Source organism: Eschscholzia californica, unplaced genomic scaffold (assembly GCF_041429995.1).
Source record: "Eschscholzia californica isolate CP2 unplaced genomic scaffold, dmEscCali1.0.p SCAF_3, whole genome shotgun sequence".
Lineage (NCBI taxonomy): Eukaryota > Viridiplantae > Streptophyta > Magnoliopsida > Ranunculales > Papaveraceae > Eschscholzia > Eschscholzia californica.
The window spans coordinates 2,768,065-2,792,503 of NW_028238420.1; the positions used below are offsets into that span (position 1 = coordinate 2,768,065).

Genomic DNA, 24,439 nt, shown 5'->3' on the forward strand with positions numbered 1-24,439 from the left:
GCCTCTCATTTGCTATGAAAGATCTTGGAGATCTCCATTATTTTCTTGGGTTAGAAATAAACAGAAATGACTCTGAAATTTTTTTGAGTCAATCAAAGTATGCACTTGAGATCTTATCGAAGGCGGATATGGTTGGTGCAAAACCATGTACTACACCCATGACCTCATCCACTAAACTCTCTCCCACATCTGGAGTCCTATTAAAAGATCCTACCACATATCGAAGTCTGGTGGGGGCCCTTCAATATTTAACTTGGACTAGACCAGACATTAGCCATGCAGTCAATCAAGTAAGTCTCTATATGCATAAGCCCACGTCCGATCATCTTGTTGCGGTAAAACGAATACTTCGTTATATCAAAGGCACTATACAATTTGGTATTTCCATCACAAAATCTCCCAACTTATCTCTGCATGGATTTGCCGACGCTGATTGGGCTGGCAGCCCTTCTGACAGTCGTTCCACTAGTGGTTCTATCATTTATCTTGGCAACAGTCCGATCTCTTGGTCCGCAAAGAAACAACCAACTGTTTCACGATCATCCACCGAAGCTGAATATCGTTCTCTAGCAAATTGTGCTGCTGAAGTAATTTGGATTTGTTACTTACTTCGTGACTTACATTGTTTTCTACCACGTCCTCCGCAAATTTGGTGTGATAATGTATCGGCTATAGCTCTTGCATCTAATCCGGTCTTTCACACAAAAATCAAGCATCTTGCTTTGGACTTTCATTTCATTCGTGAATTGGTTTCTTCCAACCTTATTAAACTACAGTATGTGGCATCCTCAGATCAACCGGCAGATTGTCTCACTAAGAGTTTACCAACGTCACGATTTTCTACTCTTCGTACCAAGTTGAAAGTTCTTCCCAGCACTTCCACCTTGAGGGAGGATAATAGCAAATAAAGAATATATTATCACATTAGGAAATATATTTAAGATATTCTTGTATCCATACATATCATTCCATGTAACCATACTTAGAATATTGTGTATACTCTAATAAGAGTATTAAGACTATTATAAATAGTCATTGTAATCTCATTGATAAATACACCATTCTCCATTCAATCATATACTAGGCATAATCCCCGCCCTACGGGCGGGGAAATGCCCTTTATGCAACGTATAGAAATGATATTCGAGTATTTAACGTTTCTCTGTTTCTCAACATTTGATATTTTCTAATTTTTCTCAATGTAATTTTAACTTTTCACATTTTTCCTGTCTAAATATAAGTATAGAGTTTTAGGTATAAGACTTGTCTTTAGGTATTTAAGGGGTTTTTTAGCCCACAAAACTATTTGACCTTCTTAAATCTGTTAAGAAAATCTATTCCTCTCTACCGTGATGCTCATTCGACCACATAAATGATGCAACTTTTGCGTACCATTGCTTAACGAAAATAACTGATTTACCACCTATATCTGGATCAACATTAGTCATGGCCTATCAACCCACCATATACAAGAAAATCAAAAACTGGATCAAACTTATTCACGAACATGAACAACAATGCACAACGAAGTAAACAGAAATGTATTTTGTGGTCAGATTAACTTGTTTGCCATATACTGATATAAACATGTTAGGATTTTGATTAAACATATAAAGATGAAGATACCCGAAATCGAATAACTCTTATCCATTTGTTACCTGTAGAGTGTTTTTTGACTAAAAGGGGAAGATAAAATGAGTTTTTAAGCATAAAAGATCGAGTTACCGCAAGATGCTAATTAACTGAAGTTCTTAGACCGACGTTGTGAGTTCTATTTATCCACCCTATAGATGAAAATCACAAAACCTGATCAAATATACACAAGCTAAGATGAACAACCATGACAATCAAAGTAAACAAAACTATTTGTTGTGTTAAATTATCTTGTTTGACATATATTAATGTAGACATATCAGGAGGCCGATAAGATACGAAGGCCAAGATACTCTAAATCAAATAAACCTAAATCTAATTTTTACTTAGTAAGGTTGAACTTCTGAAAGTGTTTGCGAACAACCCTTGGCTGGAGTGGTAAGAGGAATGGTCTTCTGAAAGTGTTTGCGAACTTCTGAAATTACCTTCATTTAGTGATGTTCGAAGAGAATTAGAGTGAGAGAAAGATCGAACGGGATAGTTACAAATAAAAACAAGGATAACATGAGGAAGATATAAACTACAAATGCAATTATGCCAGAACGACTTATGAGAAAATATATTTATCTGAAAAACTGTATCGAGTTATAAACTGATCTACCATGACTCGGATCTCTGCAAACCAAAATTACAGTAAATTCTCTAAAGGAAAATTCCTGGCTCTTCTTCTTCCTTATCTAGGTAAGATATCATCCAATAAATAATAAATTAACCAAGAACCAACAAACTAATTTGTATGTAACATTTAATCAAGGAAATTCGAACCAACAAGTGGAAACAAATGGCTGAGAGTTGTAGAGGAACACTTACGGAACATAATTTTGGGGAAATTCAAGAACTGGGTTGACTAATTTCCTAGGAAGTAGATGATAATGATTGAGGGTTTCATGGAAAAGAAAAATAATGAAGAAGCTAGCAGGGAAAGAAAGAGAGAGGCAGAGGAAGGCGATGAATTCTGAAATTACAGGGCAGAACAACCTTGTTCAGGTGTTTTTTGATTTCATCACAAGAGATACACACTGTTGATTCAAGAACAAATGATATCTCTAGTGATCCTCTTATAACAGATGACTTGCCCAATATTAGTTTTTACTTTCTACATGGCAAGTTCCTAATTTTCAAAAGTTTCAAGGAATGTAATACTTACCACATTTTCAACTTGAACAAGTTCATAGGTCTTGTCAAGGTAATTTTAAATCTTTCGAAACTTGTTTCTCTTTTTGCCTAGTCTAAAACAGTCTAAAGGTAACAACAAGAAGACCAAGTTTAGTATAAGGAATTTTAATTGCTTTCGTTGTACATAACAATTTCACTAAACGAAGAGTCTCTTTCACATGGCAAAATGGGTTTAAGATATGACTACCAACCTGAACAATCCTGCAACTATCGGAACACTAAGTTTAGTATAAGGAAGTGCAAAAACCAAAAAAAGAAGATCATATCTTCTTTTTTTGGCTGCTAAGTGTGTACCTTTACAAAATTTCAAGTGACTGATCCCGCACTCTATCTTTTACCGTTGTACACTCTTAGCTATCCAATCCTTCTCTATGAGTTAAAGTGGCAAGTCTAGTGGTGGAGGATATTAACAAACAGATCGAATCTTTAAGTTAAAAAAAATGATAACTCAATTCGAATTGAAAATCTTGATATGTACTTCAAACAGAGGAAGTATACCTGCATAGTGAACTTTAAATAGTCATCGATGGCGTAGAGAAGAGTGGGGACAGCGAGAAGGACATCATTATGAGTTGCCTGCAAGTAAACAAACATAGTTTCAGGAAAAAAACATAAGGTGTAACATTAGAGACTTATGTAAAAAACGCATCCAGAACGGAACTGCGTTGGGAAAAATTTATACGATAAGAATATAAAGTATAAAAAATGAGTATATATGATGAGCATACAAGAAAAGAAATAAGATAAAGAAAACATTAACGGAATAAATTAAGGATTCCACACTCTTTGAGGAATTGTTTGGTCATGAACCGACAGCGTTGTAACCATAGATCAGTAGTAAGATAGGAAGTGCAAGATCGTACTTTAATTTAACCTAATATTTCACTATACCTAATCACAACTATTGGAGAAAGTAGAACATACAGAAAAGTCCATTAGGAGGATTCTATATTGGTACTGTTTGGTTCTCTTTCAACAAATAATGCAGAAGAACAATAATATCCCTGTAGAATAAATCCTCCATTAGTAGTTTGATGTCAGACAATTATAGTTTCAAAGCAGTAACATAGAATAACAATGTCGCTTCATATGTTAGAGAGGGCTTTTCTAGTTTAATTTTGTTGAAATTTCAGGAATGTAGGGTAGATTTTTTTCTTCCAGGATAGATGGTGGTGTAAGAACCTACAACCTCACAAGCTGAACGGCATATCGCAGTGCTCTAGAAATGACTGAGAAAACTATTAGCTTCTCAGTTCATTCCTATGATGACGAAGCCAAACTCATTGATTCACAGTTTATTGCAGAAGAGTGGCGTCTTAAAGATATTCTTTCACTTAACACAAACAAAACTCAATTATGACTTGATGTCAACATTATGCAAACGATAAAATCAGATGACCCAAAAGCATATGTTTTTCAATCATATAGAAATGCTTAGCATTTACCTGCATAAATGTGAAAATTGATAGTATAGGTTTCTCCCCAACCTTCTGGCGTCTAGACTGCATAATCAGGAGTATAGACAAATAAGTCCTAGTGTTTCTGGAAAATATGAAAAGAAAGGTGGCCCTCAAATATCTGCTAAGTAGGCGTAATATCAGAGTAGTCAATCATATGATGAGCCAATAAGCATAGCCATTACCCTAAATTTCAATCTTATTGATATCCATTTGGTATTAAAGGTTTAACCCATTAAGAAAAGTCTCAAGACAAAGCAAATGTTTTCACAATAAGGGAAATATACTAATAGATCAAAATTGATACATGTTTCACTGCATGCAATAACTTCAACAACTGTACATCACACATATCAGTGATGTTCCCCATAGGAAAAGAAATACAAGATGTTTAGTTACTAAAAGAGCTAATAGAACTTCACTTCTTGAGACTGAAAAAACATCAATGACCTCTTGACAAGAATATCTATGCTAATTTTTCGGATATACGTCTCTTTTCGCCAACTTAAGGAGTTTTTTTCTCCATTACGTTACAATCTGCATATTCTTAGATCTGTCAAAAACCATAAGCTCGAGAAATTGACATTTGAGGTATTATGCCTATGACAAAGCGCTGTGACTCAATCCATTCTATTCAGATTTGACATATAAGGCCTTCGGTGCAATTGGTTCTCATAATTTTGTTATCAAAATTTACTATGCAGGTCTGACGTTTACCGTCCAATATTGAAACTGTACCCAAAAGTCCTCATTAACGAGAAATAACATTCGGTAAAACACAACTCTTCTTAAATTTTACTTGATTGTAGACGTAAAAATGAGACCCAACTCTTCTTAAGTTTTAAACATTATCTTACAATAGAGCATAACAGAACTATGGTAGATTTGTTGTGTTAATAACCCAAAAAGACATCAAAATAACTTCATAAAAGGCATTATAAAACTAAGGATAACTCCATAAAAGACATTATAAAAATAAAGATAGTAAGGAAGCAAAATTTTACAAAGTTAAACTACAATTGGGTGAGGAATTTCATCAAAGTGGATGTGTTACAGATAAGAAAATACCTGGATAAGCACAATAACAATTACAGAGAAGAAGAGTGGGTACCCAGAATCAGTGCAACAATAATCTATTTACAAAGAACAATAACAATAGCAGGGAAGAGATCAGAGAAGAATTACAAAGAACAAAAACAAGTACACAGAAGAAACATAAATTGATTAGAGACAAATCAGAGAGAAGAGTGGGTACCCAGAATCAGTGGAGTATTCATAGAGCTTCCTTTAGTGGAGAAGACATGTAATACTGAGATCTCATGAGATTTCTTTAGAAACCTTGACTTTTTGTTTGAAAAAGTCACTTTCCTATTGATCTTCTTCTCCATCATTTTTAACGGAACTCTTCCACTCCCCATAATCCTCCTCTTACTTTCTAGAGTAGTTCAGGAAGTTGAAGCAATTTCCTCTTACTTTGTAGAGTAGTTAACTAAGTTAGAAGCAATTTCAAAAGTGGAGGAGTTTCTAATCAATTTCAGTAGAGTAATTAAGTTAATGTCCTAATCACATTAATAATATCCTAGTTACATTATCCTTTTGTCCTAGTCAGTATGTAATTATTATGTCCAAGATTAAGTTACTTCATAATGTTACCTCAACTTTTTCAATTATAACTCATCTTTAAGCTCAGTTTTTGGATCGACATTATCCTCTATAGACGAAGTTCGGTCATCTTCTACAAAGTTCATAGTAAAGAATTCTCCTCAGAAGTTGTTTTTTTTCAGTTTTTGCCTTATCTTCTTTGTTTTCAGATTTGTTCTTCAGAGGTTTTTCAACTTTCAGCTTTGTTTAGAGATTTTATTCACTCTTGCAACCTATATAAATTCAAGTTTAGATTGTCGATAGAAGTGATAGAAGTGAATATCGTGTACAAGTTTTTAATATTTGAAGAGAATCGTCAACAACAGCTTGTTCTTTAAATCAAACACTTTTTCCTAAACATCGTCGGATGAGAATGTTGGAGTAGTAAATGGAGAAGCTCTGTCAAAACATATCGAGCAATCAGCAACTTAATTTTTAGCAAATTCAAGTAGAAAGCGGATAAATCTTCAAGCTCTAATCGGTGATTCAAAATTTTCTCATAAAACTTTATAATTCCAAAGTGGGTAGGAATTGTTCACCAAATTTACATGAAAGGAAACCCAATTAACATATTTTATGAGAAGAACCACTTACTTTACCTGTTCGGCTTTCCTTCCTTCTCTCCCAACCACTTCTTGAGCTTCTAAGCCTCGCTCAAAACCTGAAAAAATCGTGCCACAATTGTTAATTATAGGGTTTTGTACCTCGAACAGAGTAAAAAGTCTGGCAGATGACCCTAGAAAGTCTGAGAAGCGACATAGTTTACTCAAAAAGTCTGTAAGTAAAGAGTTACCTACAGAAGAATTCATGTTCTTTCTTCACATCCCACAAACATATAATTCATCATGCAGACATGATCTACATGAACAAGGACAACTAAACCCAAATGAAAATTTCTTACTAGGAAAGAAGAGACAGTAGACCCTAGAAAGATTTTTTCTACCTTTGGTGAATGAAAGATTGTTTCACGACCTTTCAAATCCCTCTGTTAATTATCACGGAATTTCATAGACATTGTACTGATCCTATCAAAATTAGAAAGTCGGAACTATCTAACGGAGTCAATTGAGGAATTCACAAACTCAAATTAGAAAGCAGCTCCATATGATTTAAGGCAAGATCAAATGCGCCCCTTAAATTTTAAACAAAAATATCACACCAATTCGAAAGTTTAATATAACATAATGCTTCCTATATCAGTTACTTGGGTCCATACACTCGATTTTCTAATAATTTTTCACATCCCAGTACCTGATCAGAAAGAAGTAATCAAAAACTTTTTCAATACTAATAATAATCTAGTGAATAGCTGGATACTCACACTAATGTTAAATTTCTAAATTCTTCTTTAACTCAACCTAATTAAATAGAAGTATTGAAACTAATTCAAAATTGGTCCGATTTTATCTTTGAGTTTCTACAGATTACCTACTTATCTACATTGTAAATGCTCAACAAACATTCAAACAGATTTCAGTACAATGTAAAACCTAAAAATAAACTTGTTCAAATGATTTTAAGTAGCCTGATTTCACAAAAATCAATAAGAACTAATCAAATTAAGCAATTTCTTCCAAAAGAAGAAACCTAATAGAAAATTGGAAGAAGAGGTAAAAGAAGGTAATCTAACCTTGCCAAACACTGATCTTCAATGCTTCTCTATTAAGACCTAAGACATAATGCCACCTGATCTTATAACATGGTGTTCTCTTTCAATCAGGGATTAGAGAGAGAAAGTAAATGTAATGTCTGCATATCTTCTTCGTCTAATTTTGTGTGTTTAGAGAGAAAGTGAAAATAATATCTCAGAGGCTCCGGAAGTTCGATTGCGATCAAATTGAAGTTATTTTAATGGTCGACAGAGAGGAACTGGGTAGAGTTAATTCAAATGAACATAGAGAAGTTAAAAAGATGAATAGACTCGTGGGAGAGGAAAAGACCGTAAAGGATGATGAAGAGGTTACAAATGCACGATTCAATTGAAGGCTCTGTATTAAAAGATGCATAAATCAATATCAAATTTGACATTTGTTTGAACGGCCCAGATTGAATGAGAAAGGTTTGTCCCTTTAAAATGTCTACGTGGCTACCAAATTATGTCCTAATGAGATTATTCATGTCCTAGTCAGATTATATTTTGTCCTAGTCATATTGTGTTGTATTAATTATATCCCAGTCACAAGGATGTGTTTTGTATAATAGATATATATATATATATATATATCTCATCGAAAAAAAAATGTTTCAAAGCTTCCGAATATTTTGCTTTGTTCATATTCGATGGTTAATCCACCACACTTATGTTTGCTCCTCCACTTCACTCTCCTTCCTTCGCTTCCACCTCACTTCTTTTTCTACACTATGTAGCCATGTAGGTAGCTGGTAGAAGGTTGCCAACCAAAAAAAAAAAAAGTATTCACAAAATTACTACAAGGACAAAATTTGAAAAGAAAAACTCAAAAGTGTGGCTCCCCCATCATTAATACCCTACAAAATTACTACAAAGACAAAATTTGAAAAGAAAAACTCAAAAGTGTGGCTCCCCAATCATTAGTACTGGAGTGTTCCGATTAAATCGGACAAATTTGGTTTTGATTACGAGAATATGGGAAGTAACTTTTCGAAAGAACAAGATGATTTTTTTTGTAAAATCATTCACGCTACCTTTTTCCATAGCATATTTTAAGTTAATTAAAATCTTATACACATGTGGTGTCTAAATGACCGATTCAAGTTATTTCTTTTTAAATGTTAGCATATTTTAAATAATATGACTTCCTATCCTATACACTTGACCTAGATAGTTCGAACCAGATAGTTGGAACCGATTTGACAACTATTCTACTAAGTTGATGATTTAGGTTAATTTTAGGTCAATTTATAGGATAATTTAACTTATCACAAGGAGAAACAACAAAACCCCTCAATCTCTACCCCATTAACCATTTGGATGAGATGTAAACATGGGTTATGTTCACGCAAGGCCCATTGGTCAATTTTCATGAACAATGCCCATTAGTGTGCCCCATACAATAAGACCATGTATAGACATGTTGGGCTAAAGTTTTGTTGGGCTCATAAAACTCATTCATGTATTGAATCTATGGACACTAACAATGTGTTGAATCTATAAGCATGAGGTGTGTTGTCTTTTGTCATGACACTTAATGGTCTTGTTATTTGACACATAAGGGACACTTGTTTTTTGTCTTGACAACTAGTGGTCTTATTGCTTGACACATAAGGGACACTTGTCTTGTGTCTTGACAACTAGTGGTTTATTGCTTGACACATAAGGGACACTTGTCTTGTGTCTTGACAACTAGTGGTCTTATTGCTTGACACATAAGGGACACTTGTCTTGTGTGTTGACAACTAGTGGTTTTATTGCTTGACATATAAGGGACACTTGTATTGTGTCTTGAAAACTAGTTGTCTTGTTGCTTGACACATAAGGGAGACATGACACCCAGGTAGTTTCTTGTACAAACTCTATGATGGATTAGAGACTTGTATAAATAGAGATGGAGTATGAGATGATAGCTATGCTCTTGCTCATTAACTCAAGCTAGTCTCTCCATCACTAGTAATTGAAGAATAGAAGAGAAAAGAGTATACAAATTCATCTTGTAGAAAGTAAGGTGTTAAACCTATTGGTTATAAGGAGCTTATATTGGTTATAGTAAGAAGTTATTTCTAATCTCTACAATGGAGAGAGGTATGTAATTATTTCATGTTAATAATTACCTAATGTTCATATTTTCATATTGATTTTGTGACAAACATGACCCTGGATTCTTGTGTGTTCATGAGAAAATTTTGAATTACTTTGTCTCATGGACACTACTTATAGAATGTATAACATGTGGTATCAGAGCTTTGGGTGTGGACTTCATGTTTGTTCAAAATCGTTTTGGCAATTATCGGGTTTAATCTATATTTCTTGCCAAATTCGAAATATGGAGAAAGAAGCTATATGAGTTACTTTTTTTTTGTTGAAACGCTATATGAGTTGATTTTAAAACTTAAATCCTTTTGGTTTAAGGAACTCATGTAGTTTCATAAAAGCTTCTTTTGTATTGGTTCAAAGTTAGTACAAACCTCTAATGAATTTTGGTTTTGATTTAAAGAAAACCTTTCTTTATGTGTCTTTATCGCCTTTCGAATCTTCGATAAAAACTGGCAAAAGGTTAATTTTAGAACTTGTAAGACGACAATATTAAAGTTCATTATGTTGGCTAATTGAAGTTTTGTCAAATAATGAAGTATATGTAAATTGTCTTTTATCTAAGTTTTAAATGAAAGTTTGACATAAGAGCAAAATTTTAACCATGATATGTATAATTAGTGAAAATGGTTGCCAAAGTGACTTTTGAACTAATAATACATATTTAAGAAGGTTAATTAATTAACGTCCAAACTTATGTCGAGTAATTTGCATTAAACTACTTCGATAACGTGTAATTTTTCCAAAGAAAAATTATAAGTTGATTGAATCTTATTGTTAATGCTTTGTACCCTCTAATCAACTTGGTTCTATTGCCCAAAGGTGATGAACCTTTTTTGTGGTTAGACGATACACTAATGGACTCATTTATGTATGGTATTTAAATGGTGAATGGTATAGACCCAAAGGATAAATTTTGATATAGTTAACTTGCTTATAGTATATTGTCTAAATGTTTGCAGTATCTACGCCGATATCCCTACATTCGCAAGCTGCGTCTGTTCCTTGCTTACTGGTTCAAATTTTTCAGAATGGAGCGAACATATCAAGTTTACTTTAGGTGTTCTTGATGTAGATCAAACCCTTATGTCTGAGAGACCTGCTACTCTAAATGTATCAAGTAGCACTGATGAAAAAAAATTGTTTGACGTTTGGGAAAAATTAAACAGACTAAGCATGATGTTTGTGCGAATGACTATTGCAAGTAATATAAAGTCATCCCTTCCTCAAACTGAAAATGCTAAAGACTTCATTAATGCAATTGAGGAGAGATTTCGTGCAACCGATAAGTCTCTAGCTGGCACACTAATGGCTCAACTCACTACCATAAAGTATGATGGTGTGTGAGATATGCAAGAGCACTTAATTGAAATGACTAATGTCACGTTTGGATGAGCTTAAAGTCGGCTAAAAGCCGGCTTTTGGCTATTTTAAAAGTGCTTTTCAATTTGGTAATGTTTGGGTAAAAAAAGTAGTGACTTTTTATAAGCTATTAAAGCACTTTTAGACGAAAAAGCCGAAGCTACAATTTGTAGCTTCGGGCTCATTGCTTTCTCGGGAAGCCACACGGAGTAAAATTCGGAAGGCTCAACAACCCAAAACAAAGTAGGGTTTTTATCTTTTTTTTCTCTCCCTCAAGAAACCTGCCGAAAAAGTACAAGGAAAAGAAACCAGGTATGTTCTTTCTTTCTCTACCTCTTTATGATTCATTAATGCATGTACTTTTTCACTCTCTACATTGATTGATTGTACTATTACTTTCACTCTCTACATTAATTGATTGTACTACTACTTTCTCTCTCTCCTTTGATTGTTTTTATGTTTCTTCTCTCTCTTTTCTCCAAAATAATATACTGGTAATGACTTCTTTGTATGATCATCAAACAAAAAAAGTAGTCCAACAAAAAAATCAAACAAAAAAAGTAGTCTTCTTTATCTCTCCTCATTAATTGGTAAAGTACTATTTTCCTTCCCTCATTAATGGTCATCATCTTTCTACATTGCATATGTTTTAATTTTTTAATTATTCTTTATCTACATGAGGTATGTTTGTACTAGTAATTTCTTCTCATGTTATTCTTTGAGTTTTTAATTTAGTTAGACACAATTAAATCTGATTCATCGTATTCTAAACACTTATTGAACTTTAATTATCAACTGAAGATGGCGGGAACTAGCAATACAACTAGGGCACACTGGACTCATGAACTTCACAAAGTATTTGTTTACTTATGTTTAGAACAAGTACAAAAAGGTAACAGACCAGGGACACACTTGAACAAGGAAGGGTATCAAAATCTTTGCGATAAGTTTTTCACCAAGACAAAGAAGTCATATGATAGAAAAAAAATGAAAAACCACTGGGATACCACAAAAGAATCTTGGAAGTTATGGCACAAGTTGATTAACAAAACAGGTTCTGGTTGGGATCCGATAACCGGTACAATATCTGCTGGAGATGATTTCTGGAATGATTTTATCAAGGTAAATTATTGTATTAATATAATTTCAGTGGTTAATAATTTATATTTTAATCTAATCTATATTCATCTTGACACAGACATACCCAAAGGCTGTAGAATTTCGAGACTCGGGCCTAAAATTTGAAAAAGAACTCGATTATCTTTTTGGCGATACAACTGCTGTTGGCAACACGACATTCACTCCTAATTCTGGTGAAATGCCATCATTTCTTCAGAATTTAGAAGTAGAAACCCGAACAAATGCAGATATCCATGAAAGACGATCTACGGTTGATACCCAAACTTATGAAACGCAACAACAATCTTCGGATGATGATTTTGTGTTAGAGACAAATGAAACTCAACGTGGTACTGGACAATCATTACAAGGTCAAAAGCGCAGAAGATTGTCTGGAGCCTCTAAGATCAGCAATTCAATGGAAAAACTAGTTGAGGCAGTTGAAAACAGGACTAAAAATACGGAAAAAGTGCATACAATTAAAGAATGCATTGACACACTAACCGGAATGGAAGATGCAATACCAGTAGGAAGTGGATTGTATTTTGCGGCCGTAGAGAGTTTCATGGACAAAGATGTAAGGGAAGTGTTTATGTCGCTTCCACCTGAAGTTCGATTTGATTGGTTACAAAGGCGACACTGCAATTAGAAGATGATATTTCTTATTTAATTCATACAATTTAGATAAACTTTACTGTAGATTTCTAGCACCCAAGTTTGATTTTTTTTTTTATTATTCAATTATATTTCTAGTTATTTATTGAAAGATGTTCAAACAATTTTCATATTAATATGTTATTTCGTCTTCGACAGAGTCAATGGATTCAGATGAAGAAAATGCTATTATTCTTGCAGTTGCTAGTGTGGCAGAGTATTATAGTCAGACATATATAATTAAGAATCCAGTTAGGAAGTCTATTTTAAGAGGGCATGCATACGTAATGGAACTCTTACATGGGCACCCTCAACCATGTCGTGATTTGTTGCGGATGGATCAACATGTGTTCATACGCTTATGCCACACACTTAGAGAAAAAGGGTTTTTGAAGAATACAAGACATGTGTCCATTGAAGAGCAGATGGCAATATTTCTCATGACTATTGGTCATAATGAGAGAAATTCAATGATGTGCGACCGTTTTCAACACTCTGGAGAAACCATCAGTCGCCATTTCAATTCTGTTCTGGAAGCCATGGCCAAATTTGCAACTTTGATTATAAAACCTCCTTCACTTGATGTCGTCCCCTCTCATATTCGTCATAATTCAATGTATTGGCCATTTTTCAAGGTAATAACTTTACTTAATCACTCTTATGTAAAATAATTTAATTTATGCTACCTAAAAATTTGAATTTCTTTTTAATTGTAGGATTGCATTGGAGCAATTGATGGGACACACATAAGTGCACACATTCCTTTGGCAAAACAAGTACCTTTTAGAGGGAGGAAAGGCCAATGCACACAAAATGTGATGGCAGTATGTTCTTTTGACATGAAGTTTACTTTTGTAATGGCAGGATGGGAGGGAACATCTAATGATTGTCGAGTTCTATTGGAAACAATAAATAACCCTTCAACAAATTTTCCTCATCCACCAACAGGTAATTTCTCAATTTGTATTTTTGCTTTTCACGACATAAACTTATCAGTAAATTTATCTTATCATAGGTAAATATTATGTGGTTGATGCTGGATATCCTAATATGAATGGTTATTTGGCTCCATATCGTGGTGTACGGTATCATCTTCCTGATTTTCGTCGTAGTGGTCAAGCAAGAAATCGAAAAGAATTGTTCAATCATCGTCATTCGTCACTACGTAGTGTTATAGAAAGGTGCTTTGGAGTATTAAAGGCGCGATTCCCAATTCTTAAATCTATGCCTCCATATCCATATGAAAAACAAGTATTAATAGTTGTGGCTTGCATGGCGGTCCACAACTTCATTCGCCAAGAGATGGCTACTGATTGGTTGCTACAAGAATATAACGATGAAACAGTAGAACATAATGATGACAATCCTGAAGAGAATGAAGAAGACCGCGATGGCTCTCAACCAATTAACCAGCAAAATCAGATACAAATGGACATTGTTCGTGATTCCATAGCAAATGATATAGTTACTGGAAACTGGGAAGCAAGTAATTAAGTTACAAATGTATTAATTTAGACTTTGTTTTAATATTGATTAAGATACAATAATTATTTTTAATGATTTGATCGTATAAATTGCAATAAATAATTTAATAGATTTATCTTATAAATATGGAATGATCTTTGTTTTAATATACAATTATTGCAGAAAAGCAATTTTAGCTTATTTTTGCCAAATGCGCCACAAAATTTTTTATGTAACAAAAAGCGCTTTTTAATATTATTACCAAACGTTCAAATATAGCTTTTTTAAAGCACTAAAACTTAAGCGCTGAAAAAAAAAGCCGCTGCTGAAAATTTTCGCTTATCCAAATGAGGCCTAACATTGCAGCGAGACTTAAGGTACTTGGTATGAATGTAGAAGAGCCTTTTCTTGTTCGTATTATTATGAATTCCCTGCCTCCTCAGTATGGACCACTCCAATGGCCTCTTAAGTGTATTTTCTTAAAATTCAGACTAATGACACATTATGTTTCTTCCTTAACGATTTCTAAAATCGATTCAAGGAAAAACTTCATTTGGACCCTCGCATGGTCCGGGTCAATGTATGAAAAATTTGCTTGAACACGGGAGAAAAAGGTCGAAAAAACTCCCACTTAGGTCAAGGCCTAAAAGCCCTCGAAAAGAACTCGAAAAGAACCAAGTCAACCCTGGTCAAAGTTGTTTGACTAGTCTCGGGTCAACCCTTGACTTTGTCTCGCCTCAGCCTGGTCATAGGCCGGACCTAGGGACAACACGTTCCAAACGTCCTTTATTCCTTGGTCAGACCCGTCCTAGCCTTGCTAGACGCATCCTAGTCGGGTCAGATGCGTCCTAGACGCTTTAGACCTAGGACAGACCATAGGCATCTCAGATGGGATGCGTCCTAGACGCGTCTAGACCATCGGGTCATCTGTGCACCCTCTCGAACTCCAAGTCCGAGAGATGTTTGAACAGTCGGACGCGTCCTAGACGTGTCTCGGGTTGGGAGAGCACGTAGGCCATCTCGGATGCTCGGTCCGAGATGCCTTGGTGCATCACGGTCGTGTCCTAGAGGCTTCTGTGCACGGACATCGGACCCTTTTTGAGTAAGGGTTATTTCCCTAATGGCTCCCTACTTTGTGACCAGCTTCCCGCCTGACCCCCCCACTTTACGAGAAATACCCATATGGCTCCCTTCCGTTATAACACCGTTACTCTCTCTCCTCTATCTCATTTTCTCTCTCTGCCACATCATCTCACCTCGCCACATCATCATCTTCTCCGGCAGGAGTCGCCGGCCGGCCAAATTTCCGGAGTTTTAGAGAGAGAGAGAGAGGTGAGGAAATTAAAAAAAAAAATTCTAGAGAGAGAGAAGAGAGAATTAGATTTTTTCATTGTCGCCAGCCGGAAATTTGGCCGGTCGGCGACTCCGGTCGGGGAAGATGATGATGTGGCGAGGTGAGATGATGTGGCAGAGAGAGAAAATGAGATAGAGGAAAGAGAGTAACGGTGTTATAACGGAAGGGGGCCATATGAGTATTTCTCGTAAAGTGGGGGGTCAGGCGGGAAGCTGGTCACAAAGTAGGGGGCCATTAAGGAAATAACACTTTGAGTAATCTAACAACGTTAGGCATTCTACTTGTAAGAAACCAAGGACATTATTGAAAAGAAGTAATTAATGACGGTACAAAACCATTGGTAGTGCCTATTTGACAACCAGGCAACAGTAAGTAGTATGACGGTTCTGTCGCGGTCTGTTAAGAATATAATAAGTAATTAAGAAAGCAATAAATATTATTGCTAATTATCGTATGTTGATTATTAAGTGGTACACAATTAGATTTAAAGTTTCAAAAAATTAAAGGGAGATTTTGACATACACCCCCAGTATTATATTAATATTTGGACTACACCCCCGTTTTTTTTTTAACTTTTGATTTACACCCCCACTTGGACGGAAACGGTCAACTCTAAGTGAACTTGAGCGTGTGCAATACGCACGCGTGAACCAGGACAATTTTGCCCTTTCTAATCGGGTGGATCTTTGCGTCTCTTAAAATCTAACGGTTGAAACAAAAAACCTAATATTTAATATAGTTGCATCAAAACTTTTCACCAAATTTTTTGAATTGCCGAACCATCTTCTCTTCTTCAGGAGTTTATATAGATTTCTAGGGTTTCAAACAAAATTTAAGAACTCATCCACTATCTACTTCTCGTGTAATTTCAACTTTGGGGAATCAACCGAACGTGATGTATTTCCACGGTATCCTTTTCTGAATTCTTCTCAATTTGACATGAAATTGTACTTAATCACAGAACCTAAATCACCAGCTTTTTCTGAACTTACAAACAAACTAAATCCTAGATGATATGGAATTGATTTTGTTTAATTTCTCATCAACCTTCTCGATGCAAAGACGAGATGATTCATCCACCACGATGAAAGAAGATGGAGTTGCAGTGTGTTCAGCTATGAGATAAAATCCTAACTAAATTAATAACACATCTTCAAATATTAGAATCATGGGTTTTAGCTTATCAAAAGGTATGTGTTGATGAAATTGGTACTTTTACATCTCTCTAGTGCAATTACAAAATTAACTTATGATAATCATGTCCAATCATCTTCTTCTTGGATGGTCTGGATAGTTTATGAAATTTGGTTTTGGGAAGGAAAACTTTGGTTGTTGTTGGGGCAGTTGAAAGTGGAAGGTGAGAAATTAGAAAATGGCGGCAGACTCGATGAATTTCACCATTAGAGTAATCACTAAGAGTTGGTCGTTTATATGTTTAAATCATTGAATTGGAAGAATAAGCTGCTAGTAGTTCATCTTACTGCAATTTCTTCATTCTTAATCACTAAGTTGGTGCTTGTGAAGGAGAAGATTAAGTTGATAGTGATGATGGTGGTAGTAATTGGTGAATGTGGTGGTCGATGAAGATATGGTGATAAGTGAAGGTGGAGTGGCGATGGTGGGTTTTTTTTTGTGCTTGTGATGGAGATGATTGATGATGAAGGAGAAGATGATGAGGAAGATGTACTTGAGTTGGAAATTTTATTATAGAGAAGGGTAACCTCATCCAGATTCGCACGTGTCATTCACACACTCCAAACATAACAGTGTTTTAACGGTTTCCGTCCACTTGAGGGTGTAAATCAGAAGTTTTACAAAAACGGGGGTGTAGTCCAAATATCAATATAATACCGGGGGTCAATGTCAAAATCTCCTAAAATTAAAACATGTTGTCTCGGTCCTAGGCCGAGACAACCGAGATTCTCGACCAAACCCTAACTCGGCGTCTCGGTCAAGTCTCGTCTCGAGAGAGACCCGAGACCAAGACAAGACCCCAGATTTTGGGCCCTCTCGACCGAGACCAACTACATAGCTTTCAAAGGAGATGTACCTCCTTTCTCATTCACTTTCCTCAAAAGTTCTTTATCAACTACTCGCTCCAGCTCACGATACCAATCAATCCTGACGGTATACGCAAAAGCCCCTGTCACAATCCCAGACTTCTTAAGGTCTAAAAATAGACTCAAGGCCTTGTCTAAAAGATTCTTGTTCCTATAAGCAGCAAGCATGCTTGAAGTGCATCTATCATCTGGTCTATAACCCAAACTTATGATCATATCGATGGTGCGCCTTGCTTTTTCTGGAACACCAGCTTGTCTTCTATAACCCAATCTTATCATATTATCGATGTTGCGTATTGCTTGTTCTGGATCACCAGCTTGTCCATGGGCCTCGACAAGTAACGCCCAAGGCTCCAAATCGGTTTGCATATCTAAAAACTGCATCTTGGTATCAATCCTTTGGGTTGCATTTAATAAAGTCATGATCATTGATTTGTTGGTTATATAATCAGGTGGAAAACCTCCAGTCATGATGTCGTCAACTGCTGCCTTCGCACGTTCCACATTAAATGTCTTGCTGTACATTTGAACCAAAATAGTGGATGTGAGGATGTTTGGTTGGGTACCACCTTTATCAGTCATCTTCCTAAGAATTCTCTCGGCATCATCTAGTCGATTGGCCTTGGTATGAGCGCGCATGAGCTTCAAGTAGTCACGACTGTTTGCTTGGAAAGAATCCTCGTCCAAGACATGCTCAGCCATCTGCACCACAAGGCAGAAGTAGATATACGTTCTATCTTATATAAGTTTACACAAATGCTATATCAATAAGGAGGATTTTTAGTTAACGATATAACAAATCAATCAAAATTATGGGTTAAAAATGAGAAACAAAAAAGTGGGATAAGCAACTGACCTTACAATATAAACCCAAATTTCTTTTTTTGATGTTATCAAGCAAAATGAGCCAATCAATCTTATTGGGTTGAAGAATCTCAGTCCATTCAGTCAAAAGTGAAGTTAGTAAATCCTCCTCCTCCTCAGTCTTCAATGACAAGATTTTATCATGAACCATCTTGCATTTTCCAGTGATCTCCTTGGGTTCTCCAGGGGTAATGCGCTTGTCCGCTTCATGAATTCTATCAACAATATCAGCAAACCTTGGATCTGATAAATCAAGACCATAAATACTATATTTAACCTTAGGTATTAACTTCTCTTCCACATTCTCCTCATCATTATCAACTGTCTCTCCAGCTGCTTTCGTAGCTTCAAATTCTTGCATTTCAGCTATTGTCCATTTTAATATCACCTTTCTCAAAGTACCTCCTCTTATACCACCAACATAACTAGGAGGAGTCTTTTTAAAATATTTCTTTTCCTCTAACATATCTAGAAATACTGAATTACTTACTTCCCAAACTGTTTTCCAGAAACCTTGATTAAAATTTTGAGATGGCATATCAAAAGGTGAATCAAGCATTTCTGCAAGTCCACCTTTTTCCAACTCTGATATTATAATCAAAAGCATTGCATTAATGACTTCTCTATCAATATATGGGTATGCATAAAAAAGCTCAACTTTCATGATCCAAGAGAATCTGGTTAAGAAGTCAGTCATGGGACCACCGTCTTCATCCCATTCTAAATCTGAACCATTGATGGGCTGACCACGAATCAACCTATTAAGGGTAGAGATAGAGTAAGAAGGAAACAGATTTGGGGATTTTTTTATGCTTCTAAACAAAGGGGAGAGGAAGGATTTAAAGGTAAGATCTTTGGATGCTGAGGAGTTATCAGAAGTGTTTGTAATGGCGGATGATGCATTTCTACTTTGAAAAATACAAGTAGATGAAGAAATAGAGGATAATCTGAAATACCTTCTGGATATGGAGATGAGCTTCGGTCCCATTGTTGTGAAGAAATCAATGAGGAAGACAATCAATCTAGAGAGAGAGAAAGTCTGAATCCAGGTGGAGGATATATATATATATATATATATATATATATATATAGAGAGAGAGAGAGAGAGAGAGAGAGAGAGAGAGAGAGAGAGAGAGAGAGAACGAACTGGTTCTTCAAGGAGAACTGATAAAACCCTGGAGTTTTTACGTTTTTTTTTTTTTGTTGTTGAACTGAGTTTTTACGTTTTATTAGTGATGTTAAACTCTTAATGGGCTATGGGTCGGTAGGTTTCCAGTTAAAGCCTATCAAAGAGAAATCATATAATGTCCTTAATCTATTATATAAAACAGAAGGGAAAGACAAACATCTTTATTTAATTATACATATTGTCTATTAGTCCTTCTCAAAATTTAAAATATAGTCCTTCGTAGAGATAAAGTTACCTGTTTAAAAAACAATAATTTTTTACTTCTTAGAAATAAAATAACTAATTTAAGAAAAAAAGAAACAAAATAAAATTCAAGAGTTAAAAGAAGAAATTAAAATCTCTCTCTCTCAATAAAATAATAATTAATTTAAGAGAAAAGAAATAAAAAAATAATATAAAAAAATAATAACTAATAAAAATCACTCTCTCTCAATAAAATATATAATAAATATCGTAATATTTGTTTAGCAATCCTTCCTTAAATTTATAATATGGTCCTTCGATTTAGAATTGGAAACAAAATTAGAGAAAAACTTACCGAATATCAGGAAGAGTTATATTAGTCAATAAGATCTAACCTATTATATGGTCCTTCGATTTAGAATTGGAAACAAAATTAGAGAAAAACTTACCGAATATCAGGAAGAGTTATATTAGTCAATACGATCTAACCTATTTAAATAAAGAAAGAAATAACTAATTCACAAAAAAAAAATTATAAAGGTTAGAAAACAAATTAAAATCTATCTCTCTCACCAAAATAACTAATTTTTACAATACAATCCTTTTCTATTAATAAAAGATATTGTCTAGAGACCCTCTGATTTTTACAATACATCCTTTTCTATTAATTTGGACAAATCCATCATACAAAAAGATAGATACCAATTTCTCATACTTAGTACCAACCGATGGAAACTAATTTGGAAACAACTAATTAGGAAACAGATAAATTTAATACACATTGCCATATTATGGAACACAACAATTTGGAAACTATAGAATGATGTATATTGCCCGAGCAATATTAAAAAGGGAAGTTTTATAGGGCCTCCCCATTTTTGTTAAAAGGCCCCCCATGAACCATTTCACTTGAGAAATAATCATTGAGGGGGGCCTTTTAACAAAAATAGGGAGGCCCTATAAAAGCTCCCTATTATAAATCATACATTAAATATCTTCAATTTTGTTCTTTACACTTTATCATAATGGAAATTTCATATGGAAATATATCGTGGATGGAAACAATTGATTCGAAAACCAAATTTCAATTAATTTGGAAACCAAATGTCTACACATTAGGAAATAGCTAATAAGTAATTCGACAAATCTCTTTCTATTAATACTTATTTTCAATTTTGTTCTTTACACTTTATCTCTCTGTTAACTGGCGGAAACTAATTTGTAACCGTAAGTTCATGCTAGCTTAGTTTGTCCCTCAAATCAATTTCTCGACAAATTGTCATTCAAAAGTAGAGAAATTAATTAGATTTGTATGAATTACTTCCCTCTTAATATTGTTGTTTTCGAATGTGATTGTTTAGCTTTCCCGAATTTCAAGACTTGCATGAGAATTCTTCTTTCTAACTTGATCGAGCACCATGCTTATTGTCCATAGATTGATCGTTTTATCGTTCGATTTGTTTTCCTACGTGATGATATTAGTTTTTTTTTTTAGTTTTGTTAGTCACTCTGATTTGTTAATATTTTGTCTATAATAAGACTTTTTATATGTTTATATTACTGAGGATGATCAGGAGTTTGATTATTTTGTCTATAATTACCTTAATATAATGGATGAATTGAGTTTATATTTTATTTTTCTAGACCTTGCCTCTTTCTTTTACTTCTTTTTCAATGATTGGGTTCTTTGTGTTCAATTTTGAATCAAAATTGATCCTGTGTTGGCTCTATCTAACTTTCATGTTGATCGTTGTGGTCCTTATATTTTACGCTTCAGGTAATTGTTAAAGTATCTTCAGAATGGATTACAAGGTATTTTCTATTTAATTTACCTGACTAATAAATTGAACTCAAATTATTTTTCATAGATCTATATTTTAAGTTATTCGTTTTGTATTTGGTATAGAGTCCCGAAGAACGACTAGCCACAATTTCAGAAAAAGAAATCAACCAAGAGAAATGCTCTTAAATTTTTGTAGATTCAATTTTAGTTAGTTTTTAAATTTATTTATTTAGATTGTTTTCACGGATTTTTGTATTAATTTTTTTTCCACTTCATGAAATATATTAGAACATATTTTCTTTCCTTTAAAAATTTAGATTTACTTCCTATTTCTATTGATCTATCTGGTTTGATTGAAAAGCTGGATCTTCTAATAGTCTTTGATTTCTTCCTTACTTTGTGAAACAATCAGAGAAAGTTTCGGCAAACATTCAAAGAGGAAAAACGTAATAATATATCATTCAATGATGTAAGATCTTAACTTCATAGCGGAATTTGGACCTTGAATCTCTCTTTATAATCTTCATTGGTGATAATAGACATGCTTTGAGTTAAAAAAAAAATTAAATCTTTGTTCTACTTCACTTCCAACACTTTCTTTATTCATGCTTGGAGTTTTTCAACTGATTTACGAGTAGCAAAGGCTGACCGTGTGAAAAATGGGAATTGATATCTTAAACCTTATGCTCATTCAAGATATAAATGCAGGATACGCCAATTTGTTATTTTCCTTCTTCGATAGTATGTAATGCACGAATACAATTTCATCTCTGGTTAGTTTTCCATTAAGACTTCTTACGTAAATGATGTAAAGAATAAATTTTTTATCAAATGCTTCTTGACTTTTTTTTAATAAGTTCATCCTTTACAGACTTGAAACTCAAACCACATAGCAGTAGTAGTTAATCAATTTTATCCACTTAACACTTTATAATAAAGTATATCTCTCTATTTTCTTTGATAAAAGTTAACCAAGTAATGTTTTCTATTATCCCAAAGTTCGAGTTTTCAATACCCTCTGTAAAAACAAGTAGATTTTAATGAACCTTTTAGGAAAGTTATTACTCAATAGTGTGATTTGCACTTAATTTGATGCTTAGTTATCTCACTACTACATGTTCGAAATATGAAATGAGAAATGTTTGAATTTCTCAACATGTGATATCTTTCTTGCGATATTATTGTGCATATCGGTGTCCTCCACGAATAATAATTTTTGTGTACGTTTTTCTTATAAATTTGTGATTTATTATATCAAATTAAATTTTGTGAATTTAAGGTGTTTACCGACTTCATTTCGATTCTAAACTATTTTAGTTTCGGAATAAATTTTACCCCATACCCGTTGTAATTAACCAAATTTTCCGTGCCTTGGGCACGGGTTATACCTAGTCTATATAATAAGGGAGGAATTGGCAAAGATTTGCCCTCCCATCTTTGTCTCTAATGATTGAGATTTACCCTCTCAAAGTTTGAGGGTTCAGATTTAACTAAGAGTCTATTTGATTGATGGGAAAATAAGGTTGGAAAAGTGGTTTTCAATATGATTTCTCATGATAAAAAAAAAAGTGGGAAAAGAACTCAAAATGGAATCCCCGCCCTCTGACTATTTCTTCATCTCGTTCTCTTTATGTCCCGACTCTCTCATCTCATCCTCTCGTTCTTAAACGACCATCTCTTCCTCTTTCTGACTTTTCCTTTCAGATCTCTCTTTCTCTATTTCTCTGCAAGTTTCCCAATCTATCCCTTTCTCTCAATCTGCTGCAACTTGTATTAATCTTTTTCTCTCAATCAGTCTCTTGAAGAATCTTGCGTGAGCCTCATCACTGCCGTAGACCGATTAATCAACTTCTTGGGCTAATAATCCTCATCATTAACATCAATATCAAATATAGTTTCTTCACCATCATCTCCTTCAGAATTTTCATCATCATGAAATCCAGGTTAAGATAGCTTCATGTATGAAGCCTAATATGAAATTGGGAAAAAATTGAAACCCTAATTAGAAATTTGGGAGCAAACTCGAACTTAATGTGAAATTCACATCAAGATCAATACGAATTTAAACAAGATCAAAACTTAATTCACAAACAAAAGTTTTAGAGAAGATCGGGTTAAGATTGCTTCCAATTAAAATTGCTTTTAGGTTCAGATTGTTACTACTTACCAATTGCTTCTTGCTACACTGTTAATAAGTTTTGGAAGCAATCTTCTTTTCCACACTATTAATAAGTTCTAGAGAGAGAAAGTGCAAGTTTTAAAGGAGATTAAAAGAATTGAAATAGGATATGGAGATGAAGAAGTAGCTGGTCGATTTGGGTCTTGAAACCAGTTTGATTCATGTTACTTGATTGAACCAAAAATGTATTTTGATTCTTAAAACCCAAATTGCAGGAAGGGATACCGGGAGATGGAGAGGTTGTGAAGCTAAACCCAAATTGAAAAATCGAACCCCAGATCTTGAAGTTATCATGACCAATCAATTGTATTGTTGAAGCTAGGACACCTAAAGTTGTTTTTGATCTAATGCCTTCTCTCAATCGATTACTCTCCACTGAAATGTGGGAGAGATGAAGCTAGGGCAACCAAGAAGTCCAAATTGTATTATTTTTTGGAGGCACTCCCTGACTTTCTTATAACCCAACCAAAAGTTAAAATTCAATCCCTTGTTTTTCTTTCGATGCAATGAACTCTGTATTCTACACAGAGAGATTTATACAGACTGCAAGAGAAAGGGAGGGATAGAGACTGCG

At 34.4% G+C, this 24,439-nt stretch overlaps 4 protein-coding genes across 8 annotated transcripts; 2 read left to right on the forward strand and 2 right to left on the reverse strand.

The window, feature by feature from the left end:
* Positions 1-1,525: 1,525 nt before the first annotated feature.
* On the reverse strand, positions 1,526-7,878 carry LOC147547672 (uncharacterized). Of its 4 annotated transcripts, XM_086664806.1 has the most exons (8): positions 7,558-7,878; positions 6,522-6,588; positions 5,940-6,326; positions 5,542-5,758; positions 5,355-5,419; positions 4,275-4,331; positions 3,328-3,405; positions 1,526-1,806 (listed from the first exon to the last, which is right to left on the reverse strand). In XM_086664806.1, the coding sequence occupies exons 4-8, from the start codon at positions 5,702-5,704 to the stop codon at positions 1,798-1,800; spliced, it is 372 nt and encodes a 123-aa protein (XP_086520932.1). In that variant the 5' UTR covers positions 5,705-5,758; positions 5,940-6,326; positions 6,522-6,588; positions 7,558-7,878; the 3' UTR covers positions 1,526-1,797. The 4 variants fall into 4 exon arrangements, with proteins under 4 accessions (XP_086520932.1, XP_086520930.1, XP_086520928.1 ...); XM_086664804.1 differs by lacking the exons at positions 1,526-1,806; positions 5,940-6,326 and having other exon boundaries at positions 3,206-3,405; positions 6,527-6,588; XM_086664802.1 differs by lacking the exons at positions 1,526-1,806; positions 5,940-6,326 and having other exon boundaries at positions 3,206-3,405.
* Positions 7,879-9,389: 1,511 nt separating this feature from the next.
* Positions 9,390-11,001, forward strand: LOC147547673 (uncharacterized). Its single transcript, XM_086666041.1, has 2 exons — positions 9,390-9,400; positions 10,617-11,001. The coding sequence occupies exons 1-2, from the start codon at positions 9,390-9,392 to the stop codon at positions 10,999-11,001; spliced, it is 396 nt and encodes a 131-aa protein (XP_086522167.1).
* Positions 11,002-11,117: 116 nt separating this feature from the next.
* LOC147547674 (L10-interacting MYB domain-containing protein-like) lies at positions 11,118-12,784 on the forward strand. 2 transcript variants are annotated; one of them, XM_086670257.1, is made up of 3 exons: positions 11,118-11,328; positions 11,818-12,138; positions 12,215-12,784. In XM_086670257.1, exons 2-3 carry the CDS (start codon positions 11,818-11,820, stop codon positions 12,782-12,784), a joined length of 891 nt encoding a protein of 296 aa, XP_086526383.1. In that variant the 5' UTR covers positions 11,118-11,328. The 2 variants fall into 2 exon arrangements, with proteins under 2 accessions (XP_086526383.1, XP_086526384.1); XM_086670258.1 differs by lacking the exon at positions 11,118-11,328 and having other exon boundaries at positions 11,757-12,138.
* A 4,510-nt stretch (positions 12,785-17,294) lies between these two features.
* LOC147547675 (uncharacterized) lies at positions 17,295-19,767 on the reverse strand. Its single transcript, XM_086672127.1, has 2 exons — positions 18,524-19,767; positions 17,295-18,369 (listed from the first exon to the last, which is right to left on the reverse strand). The coding sequence occupies exons 1-2, from the start codon at positions 19,517-19,519 to the stop codon at positions 17,632-17,634; spliced, it is 1,734 nt and encodes a 577-aa protein (XP_086528253.1). The 5' UTR covers positions 19,520-19,767; the 3' UTR covers positions 17,295-17,631.
* Positions 19,768-24,439: the final 4,672 nt, after the last annotated feature.

Bases quoted from the DNA above. Each gene is read 5' to 3' on its own strand.
- LOC147547675 (XM_086672127.1), bottom strand. From the start codon at position 19,519: ATGGGACCGAAGCTCATCTCCATATCCAGAAGGTATTTCAGATTATCC. The intron at 18,370-18,523 runs GTCAGTTGCTTA...CTTGTGGTGCAG, and splicing joins ATTTGGGTTTATATTGTAAG to ATGGCTGAGCATGTCTTGGA.
- LOC147547672 (XM_086664804.1), bottom strand. From the start codon at position 5,704: ATGGGGAGTGGAAGAGTTCCGTTAAAAATGATGGAGAAGAAGATCAAT. The intron at 5,420-5,541 runs GTACCCACTCTT...CTTTGTAAATAG, and splicing joins GAATACTCCACTGATTCTGG to ATTATTGTTGCACTGATTCT. The intron at 4,332-5,354 runs GTATTTTCTTAT...CTGATTATGCAG, and splicing joins TTGTTATTGTGCTTATCCAG to TCTAGACGCCAGAAGGTTGG.
- LOC147547674 (XM_086670257.1), top strand. From the start codon at position 11,818: ATGGCGGGAACTAGCAATACAACTAGGGCACACTGGACTCATGAACTT. The intron at 12,139-12,214 runs GTAAATTATTGT...ATCTTGACACAG, and splicing joins TCTGGAATGATTTTATCAAG to ACATACCCAAAGGCTGTAGA.